This window comes from Cyprinodon variegatus, unplaced genomic scaffold (genome assembly GCF_000732505.1).
Source record: "Cyprinodon variegatus isolate N-32 unplaced genomic scaffold, C_variegatus-1.0 Scaffold662, whole genome shotgun sequence".
Classification (NCBI taxonomy): domain Eukaryota; kingdom Metazoa; phylum Chordata; class Actinopteri; order Cyprinodontiformes; family Cyprinodontidae; genus Cyprinodon; species Cyprinodon variegatus.
Genome location: NW_015151115.1, coordinates 237,914 through 255,205, shown reverse-complemented (window position 1 = coordinate 255,205; position 17,292 = coordinate 237,914). Strand labels below are relative to the sequence as shown.

General features: G+C 37.8%; 2 protein-coding genes across 2 annotated transcripts; both read right to left on the bottom strand.

Annotated features, from left to right (window-relative positions):
* Nucleotides 1–88: 88 nt before the first annotated feature.
* On the bottom strand, nucleotides 89–9,620 carry LOC107096970 (amyloid beta A4 precursor protein-binding family A member 3-like). The gene is made up of 11 exons (XM_015393901.1): nucleotides 9,363–9,620; nucleotides 7,828–8,831; nucleotides 7,529–7,559; nucleotides 7,293–7,438; nucleotides 7,049–7,135; nucleotides 5,853–6,023; nucleotides 5,221–5,400; nucleotides 3,480–3,692; nucleotides 1,212–1,331; nucleotides 906–1,046; nucleotides 89–790 (listed from the first exon to the last, which is right to left on the bottom strand). The coding sequence occupies exons 2-11, from the start codon at nucleotides 8,749–8,751 to the stop codon at nucleotides 719–721; spliced, it is 2,085 nt and encodes a 694-aa protein (XP_015249387.1). The 5' UTR covers nucleotides 8,752–8,831; nucleotides 9,363–9,620; the 3' UTR covers nucleotides 89–718.
* A 1,108-nt stretch (nucleotides 9,621–10,728) lies between these two features.
* Nucleotides 10,729–17,053, bottom strand: pex11g (peroxisomal biogenesis factor 11 gamma). Its single transcript, XM_015393912.1, has 5 exons — nucleotides 16,824–17,053; nucleotides 14,397–14,594; nucleotides 14,142–14,320; nucleotides 12,078–12,146; nucleotides 10,729–11,737 (listed from the first exon to the last, which is right to left on the bottom strand). Exons 1-5 carry the CDS (start codon nucleotides 16,884–16,886, stop codon nucleotides 11,509–11,511), a joined length of 738 nt encoding a protein of 245 aa, XP_015249398.1. The 5' UTR covers nucleotides 16,887–17,053; the 3' UTR covers nucleotides 10,729–11,508.
* Between the last annotated feature and the right edge of the window lie 239 nt (nucleotides 17,054–17,292).

The window sequence follows — 17,292 nt, the reverse complement described above, 5'->3', positions numbered from 1 at the left end:
AAAGTTCCTATGTGTGTAAATGCCCTAGTGAGTATATAGAAAGCCGAAGGGATCAAGAAGATAACCTTTATATTCTTTATTTGTTCGAGCATTCACAGATTCTCAAAAGTTATATTAATAAACATTTTATTGAGCATCCATATCAGCATGAAACATACAAACATATTTATATCTCTATGAAATTAGGCATTGACCTTAAATCGAGGAAAGACCCGACACGTTAGTGAAACACTGCACGAAGACGCAATCTTCACTAACGTTTGTGATGGGTAGACAGCTGATGTGCATAAAAACATGATGAACAGGATGTCACACTAAAACACTCAGACCTTTATCTTGATTCAATTAGGTCACTTCTTCAAGTAGGTTTATAAAAGATTTCCTCAGAAAGCATGTAAGGCTGGAAGACTCAGGCGCACTTTACCTGATTATTCTTACCATTGTCTAAGTTGATGGAGTGAGCATCCAAGTTAAAAAAAACAAAAAAATTACCCATTCTAAAAAATCTAATAAATAAAAACAATTAAATCCTCTAACTCTTATATTTTAAATATTGCTGTCATATTAAAATATCAAAGACACAGCTAGTCTGATTTGTTGAACAGTGGCTGCACTATGACAACAGATGTGCGATTCAAATTGCATATTATATAGTTTGGCGGAAGCTTATGTAGCTTAAACACTTCGATAAAACATCCTTGTGAAGCAGGAGGAGTGCTCAAAGAAACACCGGCTGCTCCTGTCCCGTTAGCAGTCGATACGTTGAAGCAGGCATCGTCTTCAAATGAATCTGTCAAGAAACAGGAAAATTCACTGAATTTTTACAATACTCCAGATGTCAAGATCCGTTATGTAGCGCTATATTCATGCAGACCGTTTCACCTGAGCTTTTAATGGACACTGACCTCTCCAACCGCATTTGTCAGGATCTGGATGATCTTGTCGTGGGAAGTAGCAACAACACTTTGCCCATTGATTTCAATGATGCGGTGTCCAACACGGATCCCCCCTCTCTCTGCGATACCCCCTCTCATCAGACTGCAAATCTGCAAACATTTGACAAAAGTTGTAAGATTTCCTAAAAACAAAAGGAACCGTAAATGAAAGAGTAAATGCTTTATCTGTTCCCAATCGTCTACTGCTCCACAAAAGAGAGCAACAAAAAGTTGGATAGACCGGGATATAAAAAAAAAAATTGCAAAATGACTTACAATGCCATCGTCCACGCTGAAGCCAAGCTGATACTTGGGATCGGGTCTCTTTATGATCGCCATGGTGACTGGAGGGCAGTGGACGATGCTGAGCTTCACATACTTTTGGCTCTTAAGGTCCTTGTTAAAAAGAAAATAATATATAATAATAATAAATGTAATATACAATAAATCTGATCTATGTGCTAAATATTCTTTGCTAATGGCAATAAATATAGAAAGAAATTAAAACAGTACAAAAAATGAAGAACAAATCACTGCTAACAGTGTTTAAATACTGCTGTTAGACTCTCCAATAGGCAAACAGAATCTGGGTGGCAAGTCAGACAAGAAGCCTTTATAAAGACTAAATAATTAATCAACAGAGTACTGCAGAGCCGGGATCTCCCACTGGATGAAGCCCTGGAGTTGAGATTTGTCAAGGAAATGCCTGGTGGTTGGGTTCCTCTTCCTAGGAACTATCCAGGCCAAGCATGGATATAACCCATCCTCAGGGATTCCATCAATTTACTGGGGGGGTTCAACACCCATGTGGAAAAGACAGTGATATGTGGAGGGGCGTGGTCAGGAGGATTAGACCCACAGCTCTGAACTTGAGATGCGTTTCATTATTGGACTTCTGTGCAGGCTATAGTTTGTCTATAATGAAGACAATGTTCAAGCATGAGGATGTCCATCAGTACACTTTACACCAGGACACTGTAGACCGGAGGTTGATGATCGATTGACATTGTAATCATATCTTCTGACGGTCAGACATATGCCTTGGAGACTCAGGTGAAGAGAGGGGTGTAGCTGTCCACTGATCACCACCGGGTGAAGATACGCTGGAGGAGGAGTTGGAAAGCCCCGGCAGGCCTATCTAGGTAGTGAGGTCTGCTGGGAAGGTCTAGTGGAGTGTCCAGGAGGGACGTATTCAACTCCCTTCTCTGAGAGGGGAGGCAGTAGCCTGGGTGCCATTCCGAACTTAGTCCCGCCCACAACGTTTGAGGTCGGGAAGTTCGGTCTGGCATTGCTCAATAGTAGCGCGAGTATGCTCGCCCAATATCTGGTTGGGCCAATCAAATTGTCAGGGCGGGCTTTATACGATGATGGACAGATGATCAACAGTAACGTAATCAACCACGTCACCAAAGCGCGCTTGGGTGACAACAACAATGGCTGCCGCTGGAGAGTTGAGGTGTGTAGATTCTGCTATTAGGTCTGTTCTAGAAGATATCGACAGCAAATTTATTTTAAAAGAGGAACAGAGAAACAGAGAACAGGCATTTGTTGAAAAGAAAGATATTTTTGGCGTCCTTCCTACGGGATTCGGCAAAAGTTTAATTTATCGGCTGGCTCCCTTGGTCGCTTAACATATGTCACGCACTCCGTTGCTCTTATTGGTTGTAGGTCTATCCAATTGAGTGCAGAGGCATTTTTTTCCCTGGTTCGTTCGAAACACGCCCCATAATCACAGCTCTATGGAGCAGTATCAGACTCATATTCTGACTAGAATTGAGTAAGACTACGTCAGGCTAGGGAGGCAGAGCTTCACTAACACCATTTTTAGTGGGATTGGGGAGCAGCTAACTCTGATTGAAGACATTGTTGGTTAGAGGAAGAAATACTTTTAAGATCTCCCAAAGTAGAATGGCAGCTTGGGGTTGGACTTTTTCCATCACCCAGGCCTCAGTCATTTGGCAGGTCAAAACTCGTGGCTTTGGAGGTGGATGAAATTTGTCCTAACTGGCTCATTGATTTAACAACCCTAAGCCTAACTACACAGGAGTAGGAACGCCCACACAGTCCTAGTTATGTGTCAGTGCATGAGATGACCCAGGACACACTGGAGGGACCACGTCTCTTGGCTTCTCCTTGAACAGCTCGGCTTCCAATAAAGGAGCTACAAGAGGTTTCTTGAGAGAGGAAAATCTAAGAGTCTCTGCTGAGACTAATGCCCCTCCCCAACCCGTTCCAGGATAGAGTGGAGATGGTAAGTGGTAAGTACAACTACCAGTATGATAAAATATTAGATTTTTCTCTCAAACTGAGGTCTAAATTTGTCTTTAAGATGAAAGACAAGACTCGATATACACATTCATTCTCGGCTCAAAGCAGAACCTATTACCAAATCAAGAATATTTGCATGACAGTGCCACCTAGAGCACTGATGAAACAAGGACAGGTAGAAAAGAAACCATTAGAGAAACCTTTCTTTTTTATAAATGTTGCATTAAAAAGCCAAGTTACTTCTCATGACCAGCTTGGGTCTAGGTCTATTCTTACCCGGAGGATGTTTTGGCAGGTGGTGATGGGCAGACCGACTAAGCTGGTTCCATTGACAGACATGATGCGATCACCAATGCTGAGCTCACCACAGCGCTCTGCTGGACCCCCATGGAGAAGGTTGGCCACCACCACAGTGGGCAGGATGGAGCCCCAACCCGACTCCACCACGGCCAGCCCCAGGATCTCGCCAGCAGCCTTAGTGATAGCTATCTGAACCACAAACACACACATTTGATCACTATTAACAATGAACATTTACATATATTTAAATATATTCTGTTTTTCGTGATCTGCCATAGCAGCATATTCATATTCGTATTTCATGTACTTTAAGCTACAAGTGGGACTCCCCGAGGATGCAGCTTTTAAATCATCTGTTATTTAGCTGAGCCACTAATTTTAGATGTGACATCATAACAGCCACTGTCTGTCCAGTAAAATGAGTCAACGTCACCTATTTGCCACCATCTTGGTAGTCCATCACTCCAATAAAGGACTAAATTACGTTTAATTTCCCTGCTTCTTTAGGGCTAACTGGCCCCGATTTCGCCAATACTGGAGTATTTCTATCCCAGTTCAAACTAAACTGGGATATCACTTTATTATTTCATAGGTTATTGGTTTCAGTTTTATTATTTCTATATAGTCACTAATTATTTTTGTTTAATAGTTTTTCTCATTATTTCCATTTTTATCTATTAGTTGGGACGGGTGACATTAGTTTGGTTAAAGAGTTTCTTGAGTTAATTATTTTGAAGTTCAGTTTCCCTTTTTTCCTTGTATCTTGTTGAGATTTTTTTCCTCGTTTTTATCCTGTATACATCTGCAATATTTACTATTGAGAATGCAAGTTCTAGATGTATTTCTCCATGTGTGGCTCTATATCACCACACCTCACCAGGCAGGTTTTTATAAGACAATAAGCAACTGCCTGAGGGCTGCAGGCTTGTTGTTCCCTAATAATCTGGTGGTGACCCTCTTTACTGGATTTCATTAAAATCACTATATTTTTTATTAACCTTTGTCTTTTAATAATTATTCATATCTAATCAAACCTATTTTTTCACAAAATATTAAAGATTCGATTATAATACATTTAGACTATTGTTTCATGATATTAAACAAAATACTAAATTAAAAGATGATAAACGGGTAAAAAATAAACAGGAATGAACTATGAAACAAAAGTTTTTATAACTTAGAAGCCATATTTACTTTAAATACAAAGATTACCACCTTCCCTTTAATTGACAAATGACAGTATTTTATGGTTTTAAATTCATATTGTCAGCATTCACGGCAGCTTTCTGAAGGATTATGTTGTAATCCACAAACTGCAGTTTGTTCTTATTGGCATTATATGTGATTGACCAACACAAAGCAGTGCATAATATGCAAATGGAAAACCTGGAAAAGAGCAATAATCAAAAAGGCTGTTGGTAACATTGGAGGAGCTGCACTGATTTAATAGAAAAATCTCTTGATAAAGGTCAACCATAGGTCCTATAATAATGTCAAAAATTCACTAAAATCTAGAATTTAATACCTACAACTGAGAGAGAAATAATTCTGACAGATAAATGAATTCTACTTAAATCTAACAATATAGCTTGTTTATTAACCCAACCAATGCAATTTGTTACCTACCAAAATACATGAATTCTTTAAACATGTAAAAGTTAAAAAATGGGTCAATATAGATTAAGTCGGATCATAAAGCTTTAATTATTTCACTCACCTCTCGAAGGTTCTGAGAGTCTGAGAAGTGGGCCAGGTCTCCGTTGTAGAGTTCTTGGCTATCCAGGTAGTTGCTGTATTCGCCTGGTTTCAGATCGCTTGCCTTGATGCCATTGGTCTGAAGGAACTGCTGGTAGGCCACTCCAAAAGCCTGTCCAATCGCCTGAGCTATGACCTGAGCCTTTAAGAGGAGGCGGGAAGAAAGAGGCAAATGAGGACCAAAGCAGGTCCAATGTTTATACGTCCAAGAAGATGGTAGATCAGTGAAGAATGAAAAATAAAATCCCTTTAACACTCAAATGTCATTAAAAACACAGTCAAGCCCAAACACTTCCCTTTTAAAACTGAAAGAAACAAAAACTTCAACAAACTTTTCAGGTAAAATGTGAAATAAATGACAGAAGCCATTTTTCCAGGGGGTCTTAAAATTCCCACAGCTACCATCTTGCTGACAGAAATTAATTGTTTCCATTTATGGGAAAATAGGACAAGAGCCAGAACATTTGATTCTCAGAGGATCAAAAACTGAGCTTCACTGCGCAGAGCAGGAGCTGCTATACAATACCTGCATACAATGTTCTGCTAAATCTTACAATGAGTAACATAACTGTTCAAACAACTGGATAGACTCACATCCTCAGAGGAGAACACATGGCAGATCATCAGGCACTTCTTTTGAGATGAAGCGTGGGATGCAGCCTCCCCATCCTGTCCTTTAAGTTTCCTCCGTGCCATTAGGACCACAATGTCCCCAATGTCTGCTATGTAAGAAATCGTCTGCAGAGAGTGATCCATCATAGCTTCCTAAGAGGAAACAAAACATGAGTTGGGCCTGACCCGAGTATCAGTCAACTATTTATCAAGGTACTCTTATCAGAGGTCAGCTACCTTTAGAACCCTGCGAGCAGGTTTTAACTTTAGCCCATGTAAACAAAATTTGTTTAGATCCAAAAACACACTTTAGAAACAGTATAGCCTAATTTTACAATATAGGATATGTGCTTTGATTCTCCATTGGAAAAAAAAAAAACTAAATTGGATTATTGTTTTTATGTTTGAATAATAAAAGACTAAAATATTTTTTAATAGATTGTTCAAATATTAAAGAAATGGACATCCAAAAAAAACATGCAGATCACAACATAAACATAAAAAAGCTCCTTAAAATGATAGGGTAAAACCAGTTTTAAGGCCAGCATTAATTTATTATCTTTGCACTTTTAAATAAATGCTCAGACCGCCATCATTGTTTTCCAATAGCCACTCACAGCTGTGTTTCTGATGTTTAGTTCAGGTCTATGTTATTACAAGGCCTGTGAATTTGGTTACACAGGTGGTAGCTCCTATCAAGGCAGCGTTTATTCCTGTGGCTTTTTCATCTACTGGCACCATTTTATTCCACTCAACGTTTCATTAAGATTGTTGGATACAGCACATCAGGAACAGCAAGCATTTTTAGAAGCATCCTTATTATGGCGACCATGACTGTCTGCGGCACAGCTGCCTCAAAAGCCGTCTTCCCCGTAAATATGGCGGCCATATCATATGACTTCTGTGTCTGAGTCCTTTCTCAATTGATTGTACGCAATGTTCCTGAGAAACATTTAATGTAGGTTAAAATAATAACTAATAATAAAAATTAAAAAAAGAGTTGATACACGCCCCTTCTAGATAATAAATCTATATAATAGAAATATCACTTTTTCAATAATATTTATTAAATAAATTAGTGCTTTTAGGATCTTTTAATTTACTGAGCTTAACCTTTCTAGAGAAGGTGAAAACTAAGAGAAGAAAAAGTTGATGCCTGTAGTCATAAACCTCCATACCTGTGTGTCAGCTGTGAGCACTTTGATTCGTTTAGTGGAGATGAACAGATCCACTTCAGTCATTGGCTGAGACTCTCCCTCTGGAGCCTACAAGCAAACACAACACAATCTAATCCGGAACCATCAAAACTGGTCTGATTATCACTGCAAACCCATTCATTTCTAATAGGCCACACTAGAGGGATCTAAAACAACACCAAGTAAAATGATTTTCATTGTTTTGTTGCTTTTTTTAATCACTTACCTTTATCCTATCAACAGCCTCCTGAGCCTGGGTCATGCGAGCGTTTGTGGAAGGGTTCCTGTCTGATTTGATCTGAGTGGAGCCCAGGTACTTGGCACCAAAGATGACTCCGTCCAACAGGTCCTCTGGGTCACAAGGACCAGGAACTTAAAAAAAAAAGGAGAACTTCATATGTTAAACTATTCAGAACACTATTAAGATCTTAAAAGTGTAAGAACAAAAGTAAGTTAATTCACCATCTTTATATGAGGGGGTGTCATCAGCAGCCTATAAAAGATCAAATTAGATTCACTTTAAAATCACAAGTCTGACGGGTTTGAGCATCAAAATAAAGATCGGCTTTTGAGCAGAGAATTTACCAGATCAATGAAATTAGATATTAACCATGCAAACAGTTCTTTTAATTAACCCGAGGTTGAGAATCATTTACTAATTAAAGTATTTTTTACATAAGACACAAAAACACATCTGAAAATGGGTTAATCTATGGGCAATAACTAATTGATTGTTTGTTTTATATCATTTTTACACTAACCTCTTCACCATCTGCTCCTGACTCCTCCTCTGGCGGCTCCTCTCCAACCTTCATCCATACAGGCTCAGGGTATTCATCGTCAGGCAGAGATGTGATGGAGTCTTCTCTGTGCCGCTGGCAACTGGAGCTTTGCCTCCAGCATCTCGGAGAGTCCGCCTGGCCATAGGAAACTGGGAGTACACCGTCCCTCTGACCAAAGTGGGCCTGAAGGGAAGGATGGGGCGCAGAAGTGATGGCTGTGCACTGCAGCAGTCCAAGCAGATCTCTATGGTGGCTTTCAGAGAAAAGCAGTCCTGTTGCTTCAGTATTATTCGTTAGCATGGAGTGGCGGCAGACTTCCTGTTCAGACAGGCTGGAATAGTGACAGCCATGGGGTTCTTTGTCCATCATCTGAAGCTGGCTGAGCAAAGCCTGAATATGGCTGTGATCCTCATCACCTGATTTCCTGTTGGAATCCTCAGTCTCTTCTTTACCAACCTCCTTCTCAATATCTCTTAAAATCTCATGGGTCATTTCCTCTCCAGCAGGAGCACCCCCAGCTTCTTCTTTAACTTCTAAATCCTGACATGAATCTGCTGCATTTCCTAGAAGCACCTGTTGGTACGACTGGACTGCGGTCAACGAGTCTCCTCCAATCAACGGGGGAGATCCTGAGTCTTCAGGACTGGTCAAATCCAGAAGTTCAGCAGAGGGGGGATCTCTGGGGTCTTCCAGATCATGAGCAGAAGCTGCCTCACTGGAAGAGTCTGACCTCCAGTCCAGAGGAGGAGGCTCAATCAGACTGTAGACATCAAGATCCTCCACCCCTGGAGGCCCACCAACTTCCCCTCCTGAGGCTCCAGGAATAACAGTGTCAGAATCAGACATTGGGGCAGCTGCATACGAACATGCAGGCTGATCAGCCAGGAAGCAGTCAGAGTCCATCTTGTTTCACGAGGAGGATGGCATAACAGAGCAGAATCCTGGCTCTGATCACAATGTGGCAGAATTATCTGGAAGGGTCCCTGGAAAGCAATATTTAGTTTATTTCAAGGTAAGTTTACCCCACATACTATGGTAAATATGTCATTACATTTACAATAAATGTTGTAAAGGGAAAGAATGAAGATGTATGTTTGTGTACATTTTTAATTGAAATACTGCAATAACCTAAATTAGTATTATATCTAAATGAATCTGTATAACATTTGTTATAGAACAGCATTACTATCTGTAGCTGTTACCTGTTTGGGTCTATAGGTAATGGCTATGAAAGTAACCAATAATCAATGGCTTCACTGTAAAATCACAACTAAATAAACACTGTAGGTCTGTGATAAGACATATTTTATAATTGTAAAGAAAATTTAAAATAAGTTCATTAAAAACAAGCAATAAATGGTGATTTTAAATCTACAACCAGCCCAATGTTAGCCAATTAGCAGTTTAACTAGCTCCAAGCTAACTCTTTCGTTTTTGCAGTAATTGTCAGACGTTGAACTAAAGAGCAAAAAGCACTTTAAGCACTTTAAACTGTTATAAAGGCGGGTTCTCACCGAATGCTGAAAATATTTCCTCTTTTCTTCTGATAGAGACAACTTTGGCTGCCACGACAGAAGAGTTGACGTGTTTAGGAATTTGAACCCTCTCTAAAACTTCTTTTAAGATTTTTTTCGTCATACTATTAACGCAAGCGATAAAAATGGCGATTTAACGGAGAAAGTGCGCATTATACTTTAATGGGGTGAACCTATTTGACTTTTTCAAGCTAGTGCTGCTGTCGAGTTACTGCTTTTATTTATTGGCTGCCACTCGTCATGTGGCGTTCAATTACCCCCCGTAAATCCCGGAATCATCCTTACAAATTCGGTCTCCTTACACATTTTTTACATGTATGGAAGGAAATTTTCATAGAAAACCACACAGATTTGTTTATTTATTTTAAAAAAATCTAACAAAATACATAAACTGTATTTTAGCGTTTATTTTACTGCAGACAGACTTTTTATTACCGAGTTCTTTTAAAAGCAACAGTCGCATACGTCAGCTTCCCTGCTTACCAGCCCCGATTAATCGAGCGTATAAATCTCGATTAGGAAAGTCAGAATTTTTTTTTTTATTGCTGCTTCTAGTTTATTTTGTTTGTTTTTTGGTTTGTTCGTTTGTCTGTGTATGTGTTTATTTTAAATAATCCATATCTTTTGGGAAAATGTAAAAATTATAAAATACTGCAGCTTTTCTTCAGTTTGAAACACATCCAAGGAGTCACAAATGGGAGGGTTATCACAGATCCTTCCTCCCAGCAGCTGTAAGACATATAACAATCACTGTTCCTATTAACCTCAACAACTTGTTACATTCATGCTGATTTTGCAGTTTCTCTCTTAGTCAGTTAAACAACATGCTGCTGTCATTTTGCACATCTTTGATGTTGCGGCTATTTTCAAATATCCATTACTGTAAAAATGTCCATAGTTAGATATTGGTTATTTATTCTCCAGGTGCACAGTATTTATATTGTTAAAACACTTTACAATACAGTATTTTTTAACTCTTCACTGTTATTCTTATACATTTTCTAAGGTCAACATTTTTGTGACCATTTTTTCTATAATCTTTTTGCAGCCTTAATACCACAGTTTTTATTCTATTCTATTCTATTCTAAATGAAACCAACACAATTGGTATTTTAATTTTATCTTGTGATTTTATACTTGTGTTTATTTTTAAGGTTGCCTTTTTTATACCTGGCTGGGGGACTACCGATGAAAATTAGCACTCCTTAGCTATCTCGGGTATATTTACATTGTTTTAATGTTGATTAATGTACACTGTCCCCTTTCAAATAAACAATAAATAAATAAACAACATTTAAAACAAGCTTAAGATAAATATCAAGAATTTAATAAGAAGAAACAGGACAGAAATCAAATCCATCTGAGAGCCCCACGGTCAAACTCACTGCTGACCCCAAACAAGCAAAAGTCTGTCAGATGATTCCAAAGGTGTTTAAAACCTAAAATAATTACATTTTTACAGTTAAAAATTATAGAATCACAGTTTGTTTTGTATTTCCTCAGGTTATCTGTGTCTTATTAAAATGTGCTTAATTGCCTGAAACATTAAAGTGCAATCTTTTCATATTTACAGTTAATTCTGCAATTCAAGGAGGGAAATATTTTCACTCACCTCTCCTAAAGTCTAACATGTAGCTGTATGTTTAATAGTCTTCTATGATAAGCTTTAACCTTAACACTGAAATGAACTTGTCATGTAGGTGGATTTAAGTTTGCATTGCAAACAATAAAACAATTCTATTCATCAAAACATATTCTAAGATAAGAAGATATAGACACAGTGTCCCCCTTCGGCAAAATGCTGAAATGGCACGAAAAGATGATGAAACCATGATTGAACCATTATCAGTTAATGATTTAAAAATGTTTCTAAATTGACAAAACTGCTTTAAAAAGTAGATTTTCTAAATGCTATTTTCACATAACCAACATTTCAAATTGCATTTAAGCAAAGGTTAATCTCAGAATGTTAAAAATATTTCTGAAAGACAGCAGAGGGATTTATTCACCTACAGAGACCAATCCAGAAGTCTGCAGCTTTAATAGTCTATTGAGACAGAAATTAATCTAAATAGATACTCTGATCTGATCAAAAACCTGCAAGGACTCATAGGCCGCCTCCTCCTCATTGTGAAGACGACACCGTGCTGTCTGACAGCTCATTGCTGCTGCTATTCATCTGAATCAATCCTATCAGAGAGGAGGTGGTGCCCAGTAAGCCCACCAGCCAGCTGGGGAACCGTTCTGCCCAAAGAAATCCTGGTGGCATCCAGTGAACGGCATTACAGAGATCGGCCATGCTGCTGAGGATGGAGAGCAGCTCCCCTCGTATCTGCCTGTGGAGGTGAGACCGTCTGCAGGAAAGAAAACGCTGATTCAATGGGATTAATGGCTGAAGGGGCTGGAAATTTACTGAATTATATTTTAAAATAGCCTAACTAAAAAAGGTTGACAGACCAATACAACAACACCAGATAACAGTCACTCAGATTGTATATCTAAGCAGAAAAATCTAACTTTTGTATATCTAAGCAGAAAAATCTAACTTTTTACCATGAAAAATCAGCTTACTTTTCTGACTTTGAACTATGTTGGTAATTGATGTGTAACTAGTTGTCTTGTGAGCTGCTGACACAATTCATTACAGCAAATAAAGTACGTTCACTCCAAGTATCTAATATGCAAAGTAAACACCTGCTGCCTCCTCCGCCCCCGTCATGTTTCTTCAGCTTCCGTCTCAGCAGCAGCAGAACGCGAAGGGATCTGAGAAATTCAAATATCAACCAAAAGTCTAATTAGCAGCATGCTTGAATCTTTTCAATATGTTTTTTTTTGTTCAAGATCAAAACTTTTTTATTTGCCATCAAATTTTCCGGGATAATAATTCCTGTGAAAATAATTTTTTGCAGGTTTTCCAAAATCCATAATAAACAGCTTTCACTTTTCGAAAGGAAACTTAATTTGCTGGAGGTTACAGGTTATTTATCAGGTTATTTTTCTTGAGTTTTTTCAAACTTCCACAGTGATCTTGGACTATTTTCCTCTAAAAATATGGTTACTTTACTAAAATAGAACTGAAATTACTTAGGGATTATTATAGACACTGGTCACTCAGTTAATTAAATGTATTCTTAAAGGTAAAGCGCATGATTTCCACAAATTTCTGAAAAGACCCGCCTTCTCCACTTAAAGCACATGCACAACCCTGTACCTGCTCCTGAGAGGGATCACCTGTTAAACAGGTGCAAGAGCGTGCATAAGCTCATTTCTCCTCGTGCACGCTCTGTTTAAAAGTTGCTGTTTGCATCTCTCATACAAGCTTATTTTCCAAAAGAAGATTTAAAATTTTACACTATCTCAGACTCACCAGCGGTAAGTGAAAATGGGGACGAGCACGTAGGACGGCCTTACGTAAACGTATCACCAGAATGATTGACAATTAAGGAGAAGCACTTATTTTATTATGCACACAGAAAAAGAACATCCTCCACTATACCTTTAAGTGAACTGACAGAACTTTTAGGTGGTTTTCTAAAAATTTCCTCTACAGATTAATATGTAGATAGATTAATTTTGGTAACTTTAAGGATACTTTTCAAAGATTTCAGGTTCATGTCTGAAACAAAAACATTCTAGAACCTGAAAAGAAAGAACCGGTTCATTTCAACGGCTTCAGATTACTTTGTTGAATTTTCTGGGACCTTCTTTGGACTTTATCCGAAATCACTTCCTACGTATGAGAACAGACATTAGTTTTTGGAGGGGTTTTGTCTTAATCTGAGTATTTGATAAATTTTTTTTTTACCGGTATGTATTTTTTACTTTTTTCAAGGCTGCACTTACAAAAAAAGAAATTGTCTAAAGCCATTTTAAAAGTACTTTAGATTTAAACTACTTAGATAAAAGCTAGCAGCTTTAACGTTACTTTAAGAGAACATGCTTATATTTGCTGGACTTACTGGGTACTTTCATGAATCTTACTATTTTAAAAGGTCGGCTTTAAGTAAGATGGTGACCAATAAGTTCCAGGTTAGCTCTGTAAAACGTCGCCCTGAGAAAGTTTAGGGAAGCAGGAAGTCATTTTTAGATAGGTACTTGTATATAATATGGAAGTATTTGTTATATGGAGTAACATATAAGGTCAAGATGTTTTTTTAGAAAAAAAAGCTTATCTTGTACATTTTGATTATGTTCTCTAAAATGACTATTTATTTAGACTTAGACTCAGATTTATTTTGTCATTTTGTATACACAAATGTATACAAAAAAGAAATTTTGTTTAAAGTAATGAATTACTTATTTTCTTTCTAACGTAGAATAAATATATGGGTAAATTGTTCCAGCAGGAGTTTGGTGAACTGCAGCCAGGAGACCTTCCGCATTTTATACATGATGAGGCAGCAGGTAATTGAAAGCAGATTTATTTTAGAAATCAAATATCAGAGACAATCAACTAAGATAATTGCTATTTTCTTAAATCTATAGAATTAACATAGGAAGAAATGAAAATAAGTTAATAAAAACAAGGTACATAGTCTAAAAAATGCTGTAAAATAACAAACGTGGTATTGAGATGTTTACATGTAAAAGATAATATCTTCAGTGGAAGAAAAACAGAAATAAGGCCTTTTTTACATTAAATTATTAATCTTGTGTGGAATTTTTAGAAATAAGTCAGTTTGGACAAAAGATGGAAGAGTCAGTGCAGATAAAACCTCAATCAGAGATTTGGCCTAATCTGAGTCCAGATGTTCTCACCTGAGGATCCCCAGCAGCAGCGAGGTTCCCCACAGCACCGTACTGAACAACCACCACTTATCAGACTTCACTTTGATGAGCCCAGCGTCCGCAGCCCAGGCGATATGCTCACAAGGATAGTAAAGCTGGTCAGCCACGTTGGTCAGCACCGATATCCAGCGAATGGCCGCATCCTCCTCCTGAAACAACAAAATAAATTAAAATCTGTTCAGTATTTACGGAAATGTTATAAATGAAATGTTTTTTAGTGATCACCGAAGCCCCTAGTCCGTAGCTGTGGGAGTACGCCAGCATAGAGAGATCATCAAACAGCCTCAAAACTGTCCTGCAGTGGCTGAGCTGAGCAGAAAACAGCAGTAAACGTTTCCCCAGTTGCTGAGACGACGCATCTGCTACTGCTTTCCGGGTGAGAACACCTCCCACCAGCTGGGAGCCATAGCAGACAGTCCTGATCTGTGGGAAAAAACGGATGAGAGTCACTGCACAAAAAACGTGAACAGATCTCTACAATAACGCCAAAAAAGGAAAATATGTCATTAATTTTTGCAACAATTGCATCTGTACATGCCTATTCATCTAAAGATCCTTAACTAAATTAGAGATTTTCAGACATTCCCTGAAGAATGTTAGTCAAAACAGAGAAAAGGAAAAAAACTGACTGAAAATGGTAACTGTGGGAACACATGAGGGAGGTAACCAGCATGAACAACCAGTTTCAGGTCAAGTCACAGCAACGCTATGGGCTTTATGTCCAGATTTCTGCCGTTTAAACTTCATTTAGTTTCATTTTTTCACCCATTCAGGGATGAACTGACTGCTATGCTTTGCATTGTTAAATGTGGCTATGGATCATAGCCAGTCTTTTTCCTTTAGAGTTTTTCTGGTAGAAAACAGTATAACTACAACAGGTTGTCTGAGTCCTGAAGCAACAAAGCAGCCCCAGACCATGTCACTACCACCACCGTGTTTGGCTATTGGTGTAAAGCTCTCATTTTGAAATACTGCTAGTTTTTAACCAGGTGTTCCTGAAAACCTGATAATAACTGTAGCAGGTGAGGCCCTCAGTGCAGCAGATGCTGTTTTGGCCTACTTCATCTGCTCAGACGGGTTCTGTTTAACTGGTTGTCTGATAACCAGTGAGGGAAGTGAGATCTTTGCTGTCTAGAAACGTTATCAGGCTGGTTCAATTAGCAAAACAAAACCCTTCAATAAAAAATAAACCTTGCTTTATTGTAATTCAAACATTTTTAATGATCTGAATATACCTACAAAAATGAAGCATGTCATTGTAATTTATATTTGTAGCCTAATTACTATGATATCAATTTATTTATCCCTTTATTATTTATGTTTAGTAATATTCTACACCAAATGTATTGAGTTTGACTCTAATCCAGATTATGTTCTTCAGCATATTTTATTTATGGGGATAGAAAAAAGGTGGAAAAGGCTCACGGGATAAAGTGTCTTTATTTAATCAGTTTTATCTACGTTCCAAACCTGAAATATGATAATATATGTGTTGTGGCCCAGCTTTGATGACACACAAAAAAATAAATCCACAAAGGCCACAGATGCACCATGGACTAAGTAATTTATGCAGGCAAAAGAAAAAATGTCCCAGGTGAACTCCTTCAGTTTTCTCAGTTTATTTCTCCTCAGGCAAACAAACAGAAAAGACTATCTATTGGTGTTGATATTTGTACATGTTCCTAACAGATATGTGGCTGCTGCCTCTATTAACACCATCTGCTCAAAGTGAATACAGACCTCATACTCATCCTCCTCCATGTCCCATTCATTTATCAGCACACCCACATCTCATTCAGTTTAATTATTACAATTATTATAAAATAGATGACTTTGATCTTCTTCTATTGCTCTTGAGTCTCCACATCTTTATCAGTTTAAATGCTGTTAAATTCCTCTGTCTTTTCTAACACATTTATCCAGCACCTTTGAAAGATCAAGGTTTCAATTTCAGTTCTTTTGTGACTTTTGCAGCCATCAAGCAGAAATCTTGTTACAAAATAACATATCTGAAAACATGGAAAAATATCCATCATCATACTTTCCAATTTCTGCTTCTGGCTCTGGACTAAAACTTAAAGTGGAAGAAAACATTTTGACAAGAGACTTTATCTGAAAGCAAAAGACCTCAGTTTATCAGAGAGGAAAACTTAGATCTTCTATTATTATTATTTATTTATTTTTTATTGAGATACAACCATTTCCTTATATTAAGTCAGCTGCCTGATGTGAATTTGGCTCCTCTCCTGCTGGGAAGCATCCTGCCAGCTCATTGGTCAGTCTGTGCATCTGTCCTTAAACATTTACTCCATGCTTCTCTGTTTATAAATATAATTCACCCAAATTAATCATAACTAACCAGAAACAAAGGGACATGACCAAATAACCTAAAAACATAATCCCATAACAGATATCAAACAATAAAGCAGAATAAACTTAGCTAAATTATCCACAAAAACAAAAAAACTTTGTTAATTATTAACAAAAAATAATATGCTCCTACAATATGGTCAACTCAATTCAGTATAATTTATAGTTAGTTCATCGGATAAGATACAATAAATACTCAAGTCTAAAAAATAGTGATTAAAAAGCGAATTCCCTTTAACACAAATGTAAGATGGTAAAACATTATGACCATTAAAGACTCACAAGTTTATCTCTTCCTCTGTATGACTCCAGCAGTTGGACAAGAGACTCCACAGACTGCTGCATGTCCGATCATCCACACTAACAATAAATTAATTAATAAAACTCAGATCAATGGCCTCTAACTGTCTAACCTCCTTCAGAACATTTTAGCTCCAACTGCACATTAATGTCGCTGTCTGCACCCAGAGTGAAGCAACATTCAGAAGGACTTTGAATCGGGAAATACTTCAAACAGACCAGAGCAAACGATCTCCGATCCGCCAATCTTCTTCTTCTTCTTCTTTCTTTATATTCTTTTCTTCTTCTTTTCTATTATGGCGGATCGCAAGCAACTTTCAGGTGCACACCGCCACCTACTGTATATGAGTGTGTAGCAACATTACTTTACATCGAATTAGATTTTTTTAATTTTGTATTATGTAGATAAATAAATAATACTTTCCTTAATCTGTGAAAATTCTTTATGTTT